Here is a 15,600-nt window from a genome sequence, read left to right on the forward strand (position 1 = left end):
CTTGTTACCTCCTCAATTAGCAGTCTACATGATAATTAATAAATACCCTGTAGCTGTTTGTTTCATATGTATCTAATAAAATGACATAACGTTGGCCCCTGAAATTTCTCTACACTCCACAAATGTCCCATCAAAATGCAATTATAACGTTGACAGTGGAAAAACAAAAGAAACATGTCGGCCATTTCCCCAAAGCCAAAACCACTCCAAAACCCAGCAATTTACAACACCACAACTGCTGTTGATTACTACAACTAGTATATACAAAAGCGTGACGACGGTCTCTTGCCGCCATCTGCGTCCAACAACCCATACATGGCCATCTTCTTCTTGTGCTCGTCGGCGCACAAGTAGTCCAGCGCCACCCGGTGACCAAGCCTCCGGCTGCTACCGCCACCGGGAGTGCCGCCCTTGGTCTCGGTCCGCGCCACCTCGAACCACCACCGTGCGCCGTACATGCACGAGCACAAGAAGAACATCGCGGTGATGCGGCCTAGGAACACGATCACGCCCAGTGTCGTCGCCGCTGTCCACATGCCGCCGGGGCAAGGCCCCACGCCGCCACGGTTGAGCTGGAGCGAGTGGAACCTAGACGACGGGGCTCGCCAAATGCCATCGGCCGACCTCAGGAACCGCTGGCTGGTCGATACCACCTGAGAAGGCACTGTCTCTTCAGCGCAGCTTGTGGTAGGTGCGGCGTCATCATCGACCGTTTGTCGTGGCTTGCTCCGGTTTCGCTTCTTGGCGCCGCCGAAGCTGCTGACCTGTAGATGCATAACATTGGCAATGAGCAATGATTAGGACTGCAGTTGGAACTAGCCGGAAACGTACCATAACAAAGTAAAATTCTCACTAACGAGTTCTCTAGCTACCCAGCTACCCCTAAAACATGTGTTGTTTTTGGCAGCTGGGCACTATCGTGCACCCTGATCGTGAGTTCTAGCCCTGTTGCAATATTGAGCAATTCATGTGCCACGACATTTCGATTCCTTGTTTTTCTCGGTTTTTTGCATTTTTATAAGAGATAAACACCACAAATGGTTTTCTCATTCCCGAGTGCGGTTGGCAACGGCAGGGGCATCTTCCTCCTCACGTGGTGGGATCTCCGGCTGGAGATTCGCGGCGGCCCTGGACGGCGGTGGCCCCAGACTTCTTCAGCGACCGACGTGGCCGCCAGGGCGACACGGTTCCTGGTTCAGGGGACGGCTCGGCCCCTCATCTCCGCGTGGTGTGAGTGGTGGCGGTGGCGCCCGCTGAGATCTCTGATCTGCTGTTGGGAGCCAGCGAGCGGCGGCATGGGAGCCTATCGATCTGCCTAATAAAGGATGCAGTCCTAGGGTTCCCACATTAAGATGGTGTTCTGCTTCAGACCTCATTGATATGGCCGGTGACGAGTTCCGGAAGGCTCCACCAACGATCTCTAGTGCACCTGGTGCCTATAGATTGTTGGATAGATGGGATTCGGTCGTGTGCACCCATATTTTTGGCCGTGCGGCTTCAAGAGAGAGTGCCACGAAGCTTCTCCGTGTGTTGCCATCATGGAACATGTGAGTTTTCAATTTTCATGGAGACAGTGGCGGAGAATGTCATGGCGGCTGATGTCTGAGGTCTAGTAATGACGGACTGAGTCTTTGTGGTGATGAGGACTTTGCTTGGTGTTTCTTGACTTGTAACAACATCACTTCCAGGATAAAAATTCAAGTTCTAGCCTTAATTGGTTGTGGCTGACAATGATCATGTTGAAGGCATTGTTTTGAGAGAGTGGACTTTCTCAACGGGTGAAAACCTAAGATCTATCTTAGTAGTGATTTGTGTTGCTGACAAGGTATCGACTTGTCAATGCCTACAAGTTGTAGACTAGGGTTTTGCGAAAAGTAGAGGGCAAGTAGATCTCGAGGGTTTCAGCCGGAAAAGTACTCGACTGCTAAGAAACTAGGGTTATGTTGACAATGAATCGATCCTCTCTTCATCCCTCGACTCCCCCTTATATAGGAGGCGGAGCCGAGGGTTTCGTATTACACAAGTTACAAACTCCAGGAGACTCTACGAGTTCGTCCCGTATTGGTTACAAGTCTTTATTCCTAATACAATTCTATCTTTTCATATCGACAGTTAATTGGGCTTCCTGGCTTCATATCCTTCAAGTCATGAGCCTTCAGTAAACCCCGGGTACCTTCTTCGGCAGGCCTATTGGGGATGCCTATATCAGTTGCTGCTACAAGATTTTGTTCACCGCAGCGGATCTTTTGTTTCTACTTCTTGTTCTTTTTGTAATAGGGATGTGTGCATCCGTAATGTTTTTAGAACTTTCATTATTGCAGATGTTAGATGTAAATGATATCTTCACGATATTAACATATTCTCGTTGTCGAAAAATGGTTTTCTCGTTGATGTGGCATGGGGTTTGCCCCGGCTTGCCACCATATGACTCTCCATGTCAGCTTCCTTTTCCCTTCCGATTCAGTTTTCATACTCACTACTCACTAGATGCTCTCTACCCTCTTAACTCCAGCGACCCTCAAACTTCCCATGGCACCGTCTCCCCTGTTTATCTTCTGCTTCGTTTGTGTTTCTTAAGTATAATAATATGCTGACATGGCAAATTACAATGTGCCAGCGTGGACGAACACGTGATGAGTCGAGTGGAAAACCAAGACATGTAAGCAAAGATACCGCTTAGGTTCAGATCAGAGACCAATTTCATCCCATTCTCAAAGATGGGAGACCAAAGGTGTTGAGCTTAGAAAGAACGACAAGAGACCAGTAGTGAACTATGCAAACAAATTGTGAGAAAAACATGATTAGTACTTATCTCTTCCCAAAATATATAAGATTGCTTTTTGTATGTCTTTCCCCATTTTGGAGAACACACGTTGCACATGTTTCATTAGAAAAACACACGTGAGGCGCGCGCGTTAAAAGTCATTAGTCCACAACCTCACAACAGTGACACGGCGGCCCAGACCCAAAACCCCTCTCTCTTCTTCCACGGAATTGCCGGCGTTGGTAGGTCAATCACGCAGCCTCTGCCCCACCTCCATCTCCATCACCATCACCATCCCGTTAAACTAACTATACGAAAGCACATGTTAATTAATTAACCAACCGTGCGAAAGCAATTGCACCAGCAATGACGCGCCATTATCGAAGCCAAGCTAGCTCGCTGATAATTCAGAAAGGAAATTAGCGGCCAAATTTAATCCAGTTCCCGACAGAGGACTGTCACGCTAGCTCAAGATCATGCATGGCCATGGCGATCGATCGATGCCCATATATGTGATGTGAGTGTGGCGTACGCAGCGTACCTTTGCTAAGAGGCTGCTCCCCGACGAGACGGACGCGAGCTCCTTCTTGGCCTGCAGCGACCGGAGAAGCAGCAGCAGCAGCTTCCTCCTGCTCCCCCCCTTGTTCTTGCCGGCCGCCTCCGAATTCGTGCCGCCGCGTCTCTTCCGGAGCCACGGCCACGAGAACCAGGACAGGCTGAGCTTGAGCTTGAGCTTGAGCCTGAGCCTGAGCCTGAGCCTGAGCTTGCACCGCCGACGCCTCCGCCGCTCAGGCGGCGCCGGTACCCTGGAGCCCCAGAAGCAGAACGGCAGGCACGACGAGCAGCCTGCAGTGCTCCGGCCGTCGTGGCTGCCACTGCCGGCGACCATGGCGACTGAGGCAGAACAGCTCTCGTCGATCGGCATCTATATATTGACGATCGATTCGATCGGCAGCGCTAGCTAGGCCTGCGGCCGGCGCCGCGGCAGCATGCGGCCCCACCGCCCAAGGCCGGGAACGAGAAGCAGCCTGGGACTCTGAGCTCGATTCTTGGAGGCCGCGGGCCGGTCTGATCAAGAGAAGGTTTTATGCGATGCAGTTAACCGTAGCGATATTCCGAAGAGGAAGACGCGGCCTCGATCTCGCTATAGGCGCGCACCACGATTGCAGCTCACGGAAACGGCCCTGGCACGTAGAGCTAGCTCGCTCGCTAGCTAGCCACCAGTTGTCAGTTTGCAAAAAGCTAAGACGGAGGGAATTAAAATCCCAAGTCATGGTCGTCTAATACGGGGGAAGAAAAGAAGTGGGGGCGACGACTTAGCTAGCTGCTATAATCCTCTCCATAAAACCGCCTGGTTTCTATCAGCAAGCTTGCAACTAAAATGTTAAGAATGGAATGACGGGATGCAGTTGTTTATACTTTAGGAACTAGCACGGCCGCCCTTCAAATGTGATGCGAGCCCACCATTCCAGTGGGCAAAAATCTAAATATTCAAACCAGACTTCACATGTACTTCCTCGCTCCATAAATACATGTATTTCTAACTTTTATACAAAGTAAAAAAAATCAAATTTGATCAACCGAGTGATACTAATTTAATGTCACAAGTGCGGCTACATTTCTATAAAGTTGGCCAAATCTTAATAAATTTGACTCAACACAACCACTAGAAATATACATATTCGCGGACAGAGAGAGTATGCGTTGTTTAGAGTTCACTGATGATTAACATGTACATTGACGAATATGTGTCGTATGAGATAGACTAGATGAATAAGCGCGCTTCGCCGCGCCGCCTACATTACGTTTGGGCACTCCGTGGTAGACGGGGTGGATTTGCATCTGCTAATAGGCATGTGACTTGTGTGTGTGGTCAGCAGTCCAAACTTATAATTCTCTAATGAACGGAGAAATAACCAACAATATGTACAGAGCTGCCACTTGCAGTTCCTGCTATGCTAGGAAAACAACAATGTGATCTAGGACCTACATGATCGGCTCCAGGTAAACAAAAACTGCTTGTTTCTTGCCCTTCACAGAATAATGATCATCAAAACACCAAATTCATGTTGCAACATCAGGTCGCATCCCTTCCAAAAATATGCAAGGCATACAAATGAATCAAAACCAAAATTGACTACTGAAGCGGAGATAAAGGACCACCTAGTCTCTCCCCAGCCAAGTAATCATCAAGAACTGAATCTGATAAAGGACCACCTGGCCACTCCGGTTGGCTGGGTTTCACCTTCGCCTGGTGTTCCGCTTGACCTAATGACCTTGCATCCTGCCCCTAGCATCAAGGCCCAATCTGACAGTGCAGGCCAGGTCATCTGCTCCGTCACCGACCACATCGATTTGATGCCTCGGCTTGTCGTTGTTCACCGGCCGCCTCTGTCCGCTGCAGCACTGACATTGCCTTGGCGTTCGGCCAAGATCATGTTGTAATCTCCTCTACGTGCTCACTACAGACCAACCTGGTGAGCCTTGCTTTCAGCTAGTGAGTTTGGCATCCCATCTATTCATGCATAAATAGAGCTAGCAATATATGCGAAGATGGACCGAGGGGACCGTATAGTTATAGAAAACAGAAGGTGTTGCTTATTTGTTCAGCTTGCGTGCTCTACCTCTATGATCTGGATCCTTAGGGAGATTGGTGCTAATTAATTATTACTTTCTTTGCCTGCATTATTTCAAGTCATGCTAAGTATGCTCCTGTACTTTACTCTACCTGAATAAACAATCTTACAGATAACTGTTTTGGGTACAAGTCTTGATCAAAGTTTGGTAGTACATATGAACTCCATTTTCAGTTAGTAGTCTTGTTTTACAAACAGTACCTTGGCATGCCCATCATCAGGCATCCTCGCAAAGTATATTAGTACTCTGTATATATTTAACTTAACTGGGGTAGATTTATCAAATTATTTATGAAAAATGCGCATGCATATATAAGTCTGCAAAAAAGACACATAGGTTTCCACCTCCCACTAAAACGTTACATCTTCTATAGGAACAACAGGGAATTCCAAATAACTAAAATAAGAGCAGAACAATCTGAATAAAATCAACATGAATATCCATACAAAAGGAGCATGAACAGGATAAAGAAAACTGTGTGAATGTAGCTATTTAGATGAAACTCAGGACAATGGTAGCTAGCAAAGGCACCTGTAACAAATATCTGAGCTCAACTTCTCGAAGTTGATTTTCAACGTCCACCTATTCCTAAATTAAAAAACAAACCAAAGCATTTTTATAGAACTATAGAGCTACAATTGGTGATAACAGAAGAATGTCCTTCAAACCAAACACAAAAATATAGGTAGCCAACGAATGAAACCATGCAAAATCTGAAAACACATAATGAATCTGTGACTTGATCCTCATGTATTCAACAATACATTGATTGGCGGGCGATCCTTTCCACGCTCGATCTCGTGTCGCACCTCCACCGGCGGAGCCGCTGTAGAAACTCCACCGTAGTTGCAGATTTTGGAGGGATGCCTTCAGCAAGAAGAGGAGGTGGGGGATAATGGAGGGAGGAGCGGCGGAAGCGGTGGCCACGCCACGACTGCTCAGAGAGATAGGCGATTCCAGGATAGGGAAGTTGTAAGCCTGTTGAAAGTCCTGTGAGGTGAGCACCCGCTCAGCTTGCGATGTCGACTCTGCCCGAGTAGAATAGGACTTTCAAGAGGCTTACAGCTTTTAGGTAATATACCTTACACCTAGCAATGGTAAAATATATTGCAGAAAAATCAATGTCCTCTAAAGTCTAAACACCAGACCGCTGTCCAGAAATCAAGCAGAACATCAGATAGCAGCACTCCATCTCTCAACCCCATCAATCCTCTGAGTCTCTCTCTCATGTCTCTTAGCGTTAGCAGCAATACTATGCCTCTCGCAGGCTGAAGCGGCGTCGTGGCAGAAGCATAGTGTGTCTACGCAAAGTGCCTCATCTACTGCCAAATCCTTCAGTAATTTATATGGTAGCCTAGATAATGTGTAGCATTGATAGGTACCGAGAGTGTTGCGACATTACCTTGAGGCACCCCATCTTGAGCGGCCGCCACCTACTGAAAAATCGAGAGCTCCTTGGCTACGTCGAAGTCCACCTCGGCGATGGAAGCGATCTCATCATGGCGGCGCAGGCCCGGCGGTGCGTCGCCGTGCTCAATGTTGTTGATGACCTCGACGTGTGCCGGGTCGTCGGAGACAGAGTGGGCGGCGATGGCGCGCATGGGAGATCCCACGCCGCAGCCGGCGTCGCGTCGGGGAGTCTGGCAACGCGCTCCTCATTGACGCGGTTGGATTCGCCCGTCGGATTGGACGGCGCGCTGCTGCCGGAAGGGGAACATCGAGCGGCCGTCAGCGCGGAACCGGCGAGCTTCCGCGGGCGAGGGGGGCGATGAGCTGCTTCCTCCGGCGACGGGGGGGGGGCGAGGGGATGCTTCCGCCGGGGCAGGGGCGGCGCTCTCCACGCTCGGCGGCGGAGGGGGTCGGGGAGAGGGCAGAGTCACGGAGACGTAGGATCGGAAGGAAGAAGAGAAAGAAAAAAAAAGGGTTAGATGCTGTCTTTTTTTTTACCGGACGCATTGTACCCCCACGAACGATGCCACGGCCGGGCCAAGACGTCAGCGACGACAGAGATTTAACCAAGGTAGCATTAACTCGCTTCGTTTTTCCTGAACTGCCAATCACAACCGCTCACAGTCACGATCCCATGGTCAAAAAGTCTCTGCGCCGCAGTAGCCTCAGGAGGCTGGGTATTCAACAGGATTAAATGTTGTAGTAATATGTAAGTGCAACTATGATGATCTTTAGTTGTGATGTGATTCATCTAGTTATCTTTACCAAGATCTACCAATAATGAGTTGTTTACGTGCACTTATGAAGATCTAACTGTTTAGGTAAATTGTAAATATGTAATGGATGTGATATGTTCGCATGAGCTTGTGTTAAATTAAGAACTTAGGAACGATTTCTTCCTCGAAATAGGCTTTCGCCCCGCTTTGTAAATAAAGCATCAATATCCATACAAGGTTCACACAACAGAAGTGCACGAAAAGGAAAAACGTCTACTGGGGTCACATCAGGTCATGCCCAACTAAAAGAAAGAACTGGAGATACAACCCTAGCGCTAGGGCACATCGATCAACCGCTGGAAGATGTAGATAGACGACGAGCCGCCGTAAGAAGATCCTCCAACATGCCGTCTAGCCGGTCCCGGTTCCGCTGTCTACACAGCGGGTACCACTGCTGTAAAAAAACCAAGAATTTGAAGATAGAATCAGAGGCTCGTCTCAGGAAGATACGCTTAATCACCATCTTGTTGCGCGCGTTTCATAAGGTCCAAGACATAGGAATGATTAGGCAGGTGCAAGTATAACATGATATAATTTGTTTTGGTAAAACTGTGAAGATATAATGGATATGATGATCTGTCTAGGTAAATTATAAATCAAACTCACGCTATTTGTTTATGTATGTTATGTAGATATAATGGACACTAGTAGAAAATGGATCTTTCGTTCGGAGCTGAAAGGAGCATTAGTTCCGGTCGCTATTTGATTTTGGACTATTGCTAGCAATAGTCTCGATTTCAACGGCTAGAAGGAGCGGCAAGCTGTAGTCCCGGTTCAATCGGGACCTTTAGTCCCGGTTGGTCATACCAACCGGGACTAAAGGAGATGCGGCGGGTGCGATCACGTTTAGGCCCGTTTGGTATCACCAACCGAGACTACAGGTCCATCTCTGTATATACCCCAGCCCTGCCCAAGGTTGTGAGTCACACTTAGTTTTTTTCCTTCCAAGCACAAGAGGTGTATGTTGGTTGGCTTTCTTTTCTTATGCATAAGAGGTGTTTGATGAAATGGCTCAAAGCATGTTTCACTTGGGTTCACACAATACAAATATGATATGAAGTGCTCGAGCCACACTTAATTAGGGCGCGTTTGGTAGCCTGGGCCTGAATCCTGACTCACTAGCGCAGTGGTGCAAGCACACCTGCGCGTCCAGAACGAGCCACGGGCCGGAATTGGCCTGTTGTTTGGTAGTTTGGGCTGCATCGTCTGGACCGAAAAGGCTTTCTGTTTGTTTGCCTGCAGCCAACCCATAATCTCGATGGAGATGAGATTAAGAATGTTTGGTACCATACATGCATGCCTAAGGTTACCTCTTCTCTATAACGGGTAGCCTTACCATGCTCTCACCTCCCATCACACATAAATCACAGTTCATGATAGTTGCAAACTTATGAAGCTAATAGTTCACGAAATCATCCCTAGCTAGTACGAATGGTAGTTCATAACACGATGCTCCCTAGCTACTACGAATGACAATTTATCATAACAGGGTCGTTCAACATACGGGGATCAAATAGGGGTTCGAGAAACAGGGGATCATAGGGGGTTATTCTTCTTCTTCACTTCTTCTCAGATGGTGGTGTTGCCTTTGGCTTCCCACATTGTGTCTGCCTACTCTTGCCTCTTATCCTTCTAGACATCATTGTCGCCTACGTCCACGCCATGGCCGGTCTCTACCCCATCAAAGCTGACAACCTCTTCGAAGAAGTCATCCTCGCCCCAACCTAGGATCCAGTTGTGAAGAATGCAGCAAGCAAGGACCAGCTTTACTTGAGTGTCAAAAGTGTGGAACGGTTTCTGGTCAAGGACCTTGAACCTATTCTTCAATACAATAAAGGCCCTCTCAATGGTGACTGTAAGGCTTCAGTGTCTCAGATTGGACAACTCTTTCGCATTCTAAGGTCGGTGCTTCGCAAAGAACTCGTTGAGGTGGTACCTTATTTTCCTGAAGGGAAGTAGAATACCAGGTCGGCATGCATATTCAACATCTCCAAGGTAGAACTTACCCTCAGGGATTTTCAACCCATCAGGCCTTGACAAGCTGTCGGCCAGGATGCTCGCATCATGAGCTGAACCCTCCCACCCAGCAAGCACGTAGGTGAACCTCATATCGAAATCCACAGCTCCTAGCACATTGATGACCCACAAGTACAGAGGGTGTATCGTAGTACTTTCGATAAATAAGAGTGTCGAACCCAACGAGGAGCAGAAGGTGTTGACAAGCAGTTTCGATGAAGGATTCACTGTAAATGCTCACAAACAAGTATTCAGGGGGTTTGACATAGCAGATAAATAAAGTACAAGTAAGTAAAATGCGAGAGTAATAATTGCAGCGAGTGACCCAATCTTTTTAGCACAAAGGACAAGCCGGTTTATTTACTTATGATGACCAAACGTTCTTGAGGACACACGGGAATTTAGTCTAGTGCTTTCGCTTCATATAGTTGATTAATCTTCATTGTTTTGATAAGTGTTGTGTGGGTGAACCTATGCTAATGCACCGCCCTTCCTAGGACTTATACATACTTGTGATTAAACCCCTTGCAAGCATCCGAAAATACAAGAAAGTAATTAAGATAAATCTAACCACAACCTTAAACTCTGAGATCCTGCTATCCCTCATGCATCGATATACCAACGGGGTTCAGAGTTGTCTGTCACTCCGGCAACCCCACAATTAACAAACGAATACAAGATGCATTCCCCTAGGCTCATAAAGGTGAAGTATCATGTAGTCAACGTTCACATGACACCACTAGAAGAATAACACCACAACTTAAATATCAAACCATTAAATATTACTCAACATAGTTCACTACTAACATTTAGACTTCACCCATGTCCTCAAGAACTAAACGAACTACTCACAAGATATCATATGGAACATGATCAAAGGTGATATGATGATGAGTAACAATCTGAACATAAACCTTAATTCAACGATTTCACTCAATAGCATCAATAACAAGGAGTAATCAACACCGGGAGAGTTTCCCCTATGATATAATCAAGATTCAACCCTAGATGTTACAGCGGAGACGAGGTGCAGCGGTGGAGATGACGGTGTCGGTGGTGGAGATGATGATGATGATGATGATCCCAATGAAGTGCAGCTCGATGGCGGTGACGATGGCGACGATTTCCCCTCCGGGGTGGGGAATTTCCCCGGCGGATTTCAGCCTGCCGGAGAGCTCTTTTCTCTCTGGTGTTTTCCGCCCCGCAGAGGCGGCTGTGTCTATCCTCGATCGTCCCCCGCAGCTTAGGGTTTTCGGGGGATGAAGTACGCGAAGGAGAGATGGTCGAGGGGGGGTCGTGGGCCCCCTCCCCACAAGGCGGCGCGCCAGGCCTGGTGGCCGCGCCGGCCTATGGGGGGGCCATGGTGGCCCTCCTCAGCCTCCCCTTTTGGCTGGCTCCGTCATCTGGCAAAATAGAAGCTTCAGTATATTTTCCTTCAATTGTTGATCTCCAAAAATATTGTATCCTGACGGTGCTTTTTCCAGCAGAATCCTGACTCCGGTGAGTAGTTCTCCAATAATCATGAAACATGCAAAATAGGTGAAATAACATAAGTATCATCTCTAAATATGGAATATATCAATGAATAACAGCAAATTTTGATATAAAATAGTGATGCAAAATGGACGTATCAACTCCCCCCAAGCTTAGACCTCGCTTGTCCCCAAGCGAAGCTGAACTCGGTAAACAAGACCACATGTTTATGGAGTGAAGAGTCGATGAATGAAATACGGACAAGAAGCATCACATTAATTTACACAAGACATCCTAGTAAACAACTTCCTCATATAACTCAACTTGAGACAAGTAAAGGGAAATCACAAATAAAGGTGCATAGGAAATCATAATTGGTGATGGCAAACTTCGTTCTTGGTCAAAGAACAATTAACAGATTGTACTTATCTTTCGAGCATAGATAACCTTCAAAGTCATATTCATTCAGATAAATTTGTACTAAACAAGGAAGAATAAAAGACATGATTACATAGATCACAATATAAATGGTTGGATCACAACAACTCAATTGCTTGCTTGAGATAGAGGGAAATAGGTTTACTGACTCAACATAAAAGTAAAAGATAGGCCCCTTCGCAGAGGGAAGCAGGGATTAAATCATGTGCTAGAGCTTTTCAAGTTTTGAAATCATATAGAGAGCATAAAAGTAAAGTTTTGAGAGGTGTTTGTTGTTGTCAACGAATGGTAGTGGGCACTCTAACCCCCTTGCCAAACAGACTTTCAAAGAGCGGCTCCCATGAAGGACGTTATCGCTACCGGCAAGCCAGATCATCCCTCTTCTCTTTTATTTACACATGTACTTTAGTTTTATTTATAGATGACACTCCTCCCAACCTTTGCTTTCACAAGCCATGGCTAACCGAATCCTCGGGTGCCTTCCAACATTTCTCATACCATGGAGGACTGTCTATTTGCAAAATTAAGTTGCTTACTGATGAATCAGGGCAAAACATGTGAAGAGAATTATTAATGAAAGTTAATTAATTGGGGCTGGGAACCCTGTTGCTAGCTCTTTTTGCAAAATTATTGGATAAGCGGATGTGCCACTAGTCCATTGGTGAATAGTCTGCCCAACAAGATTGAAAGATAAAACACCACATACTTCTTCATGAGCTATAAAACATTGACACAAATAAGAGGTAATAAATTTTTGAATTGTTTAAAGGTAGCACATGAAATATTTACTTGGAGTGGCACAAAATACCACATAGTAGGTAGTTAGGGTGGACACACATGGCATGGGTTTGGTTTAAGGTTTTGGATGCACGAGAAGTATTCCCTCTCAGTACAGGTCTTTGGTAGCAAGGTTTGTTAACAAGCATAAGAGTTGAGGAAAACAAACAAATATACATGTGATAGAAGCAATCACGCATCTTCCTTGTAAGCACGAATAATTTTAACTTCAGAATACTAAGCTAATTACCTAAGAAGAAAGAAAGGTAATGAAATAATATATCTGACAAGGTATTAACTTGTCAATGCCTACGAGTTGTAGACTAGGGTTTCGTTGGATGTAGAGGGCAAGGAGATCTCGAAGGTTTCAGCCGAAAAGTACTCGACGATGTAAAAGCTAGGGTTTGTGAAACAATGATTCGATCCTTTCTTTGTCCCTCGACTCCCCCTTATATAGGAGGCGGAGCCGAGGGATTCGTGATACACAAGTTTATAGAGTCCGGGAGGGTTTCTAACTCGTCCCGCAAGATTACAAATAATGCTTCCTATTACAACTCTAGCTTTCCTTAATAGTATCTTGGGCTTCCGAATCTTCTTATCCTTCGGGTCGCGGGCCTTCAGTAAACCCCGGGTACCTTCTTCGGCAGGCCCATTGGGGATGCCTATGTCGGTAGCCCCGAGATTTTGCTTGAATCGCAGAGTCAGGGAAAATCTCCAACTTTATATTTGTTCAATAGCTCTGAACTTTATCATATATCTTTGGATATGAAATTATATATTGCACAGAGATAATGGTAGTTGGGGCTAGTTCATATGACGGATCAGGTACTAGTTAACTGCTCTAGTGGCAATCCGCAAAAACCTACTTCAAGATCACGTCCCTGGACATGATCCCGGGATACTGGTGTAAACTTCGACGAGTGCCGCTTAAGGTCTTACCATTCGTCGAGTCCCGGTCATATTTTATCGGGTACCTAACGCGTCCGTTAGGATTTTTCTTCGTATCCGTTGATACGGAAAAAAGTAGCAAACCGACGTCGAGACGGCGCCACGCTACTCGAACGGATCCGGGGTCTTACCTTCGCAAAGTTTTGCGGCATTCAGAGATTATTCGCTACTTTGGCGCTCTGAGAATATATTGTCGAGTGCTTTTTCGGCTGTTGGAATAGCACATTTTATTGAGTCAACGGATGACTTATTTTGCCTTCCCAATGGGAGTATATGTAGAGTTATTTGTATAACTCGAAATATACTCACTTCTTCTTTCTTTCTTTTTCCTCTTTTTTTTCTTTCTTTTTTTTTTATAATTTCATCGGGCACGCGAACAGCGTTCCCGATGGGAGTAGCCCCCGAGGCTACAACCAAGGACTAGTGCTTGGTTGTAGGATCAACACTCTAATGCCTCATGTCGCTATATTGTCATTCTTTCTCGAACTTTTATATCTATCGGGTGCGCGAACAGCGCTCCCGATGGGAGTAGCCCCCGAGGCTATGGACAAATGCTTGCATTTGGTCATAGGCTCTCGCCTTTTATATTTTGCCATACTCGAATTTTATTTTTTCCAAAGTAGCCCCCGAGCATTTGGGCAAAAACTTGTATTTGATCAAAGGCTCTCGAAATAATCAACAATCTTCAGCTGTCGCCATTTTTACGAACCTTCGTAGCCGAGATTTTCTCTTGCCAAGGTGACATCATTGCTGACAATAGCCACGACCACTTTATCATGAAAACGCGAGAACTTCTCTCCCTCTTTATCGTGGGCCCAAATTTTTACCAAGTTGACACGTCGTGCAAGTGGGGGACACACGTCCTCCACTTTTCCTGGCGCACGCACTGTAGCGCCCGTTCGTTCCCTTCTCAGTGAATTCTCGATTTTACCCCTTGTCCACGTGTCACCATCTATCCCACATTTGCTCCATCCAACGGCGCATCGATTCACCACACCTCTATTTAAGGTCATCGTCTTCCTCCTTAGATACTTTCGCTCGCGCCGCTCCTCTGCTCTCCTCTGCCAAAATCCTCCCTTGCGCCCCATAGTTCTTTGAGCTCCACCACGCTCGCGTTTTGCTCCGGCGCCATTGTTGATGCCTCCGCGCAAACTCACCAGGCACACCACGCCCGAGTCTAAGATGGCGACCGAAGATCTGGGGAATACGGAGTGGGAGAGATCCAAAATCTCCCCTCAAGACATCAACCTACTGAAGAAACTGGGGATCAACAAGAAGGAAGGCGCGCTTCGCTTCCCCAGCGAAGAAAGCTACCCAATCCCTCCAATGGAGTATCGGGTCAGTTTCGTCGACCACCTCATCCGTGGTCTTTCCGCCCCCATTCACAATTTCTTACGGGGTTGCTTTTTATGTACGGACCGCAAGCTGCACCATCTTACTCCCAACTCCATCCTCCATATCTCAATCTTCATCACGCTTTGCGAAGCTTTCCTTGGAGTCCAGCCTAACTGGGCTCTATGGAAACACATTTTTTTCTGTCGCCGTAATGGCTCTCCCAATGTTTCCTACAACATTGGCGACATTGTCATCTGCGTCCGCCCTGACGTCGAGTATTTTGACGTCAAATTCCCCGACTCAGTACAAGGGTGGCGCAAAAAGTGGTTGTACATTCATGAGGAGAATCATGGCTCTGTTAAAGACAACATCCCTCCTTTTGATGGTACCGAGAAAATCTGTCGCCGTCGTTCCTGGGATGCAGAGGCTACCGACGAAGAAAAAGCAGCGACAGAAGCCTTGATGACACGCATCCACCAACTCCAAAATACCCGAGGACAAGAACTATCGGGTGTCCAAATCATGGCGTATTTCCTTAGGATTAGAGTGCAGCCTCTGCAAGCTCGCAAAAATCCCCTCTGGAAGTATGCTGGCGACAAAGATGTCGATCGCTTGTCGGTGGATTTGCCGGTCAAGGATTTAGAAAAACTTGTCCGAAAGATCTCCTCCCTCAACAAGAAAGATCCTGTCCCCTTGTCTTGCCGCGTAAAGCCGTATAGCGCCACCAACGCGCTCCCTGAGGTAAATTTTTGTATGGACTATTTTTCTCGAGTACGTATTTTTGTTGACACCCTTTACATAATTTTTTGTCGACATTCTTCTTTTTGCAGAACCATCTAGATCTTGTTTCTCTTCCTCCCCTTCCTGAAGGTGGAGAGGTCGAAGAACGGGCCGTTGTCACCGACGACAACCAGGGTACTTCTCGCCCTGAGAGTGAAGCCGCGGGTTCTCGAAAATCTGCGGTATCCTCTGAAAAGGAAGTTGAAT

At 46.8% G+C, this 15,600-nt stretch overlaps 1 protein-coding gene across 1 annotated transcript; it reads right to left on the reverse strand.

The window, feature by feature from the left end:
* Nucleotides 1-254: 254 nt before the first annotated feature.
* LOC124671712 lies at nt 255-3,653 on the reverse strand. The gene is made up of 2 exons (XM_047208051.1): nt 3,297-3,653; nt 255-764 (listed from the first exon to the last, which is right to left on the reverse strand). The coding sequence occupies exons 1-2, from the start codon at nt 3,651-3,653 to the stop codon at nt 255-257; spliced, it is 867 nt and encodes a 288-aa protein (XP_047064007.1).
* Nucleotides 3,654-15,600: the final 11,947 nt, after the last annotated feature.

This window comes from Lolium rigidum, chromosome 7, assembly GCF_022539505.1.
Source record: "Lolium rigidum isolate FL_2022 chromosome 7, APGP_CSIRO_Lrig_0.1, whole genome shotgun sequence".
NCBI lineage: Eukaryota > Viridiplantae > Streptophyta > Magnoliopsida > Poales > Poaceae > Lolium > Lolium rigidum.

Bases quoted from the DNA above. Each gene is read 5' to 3' on its own strand.
- LOC124671712 (XM_047208051.1), bottom strand. From the start codon at position 3,653: ATGGTCGCCGGCAGTGGCAGCCACGACGGCCGGAGCACTGCAGGCTGC. The intron at 765-3,296 runs GTACGCCACACT...ATGCATCTACAG, and splicing joins TCTTAGCAAAGGTACGCTGC to GTCAGCAGCTTCGGCGGCGC.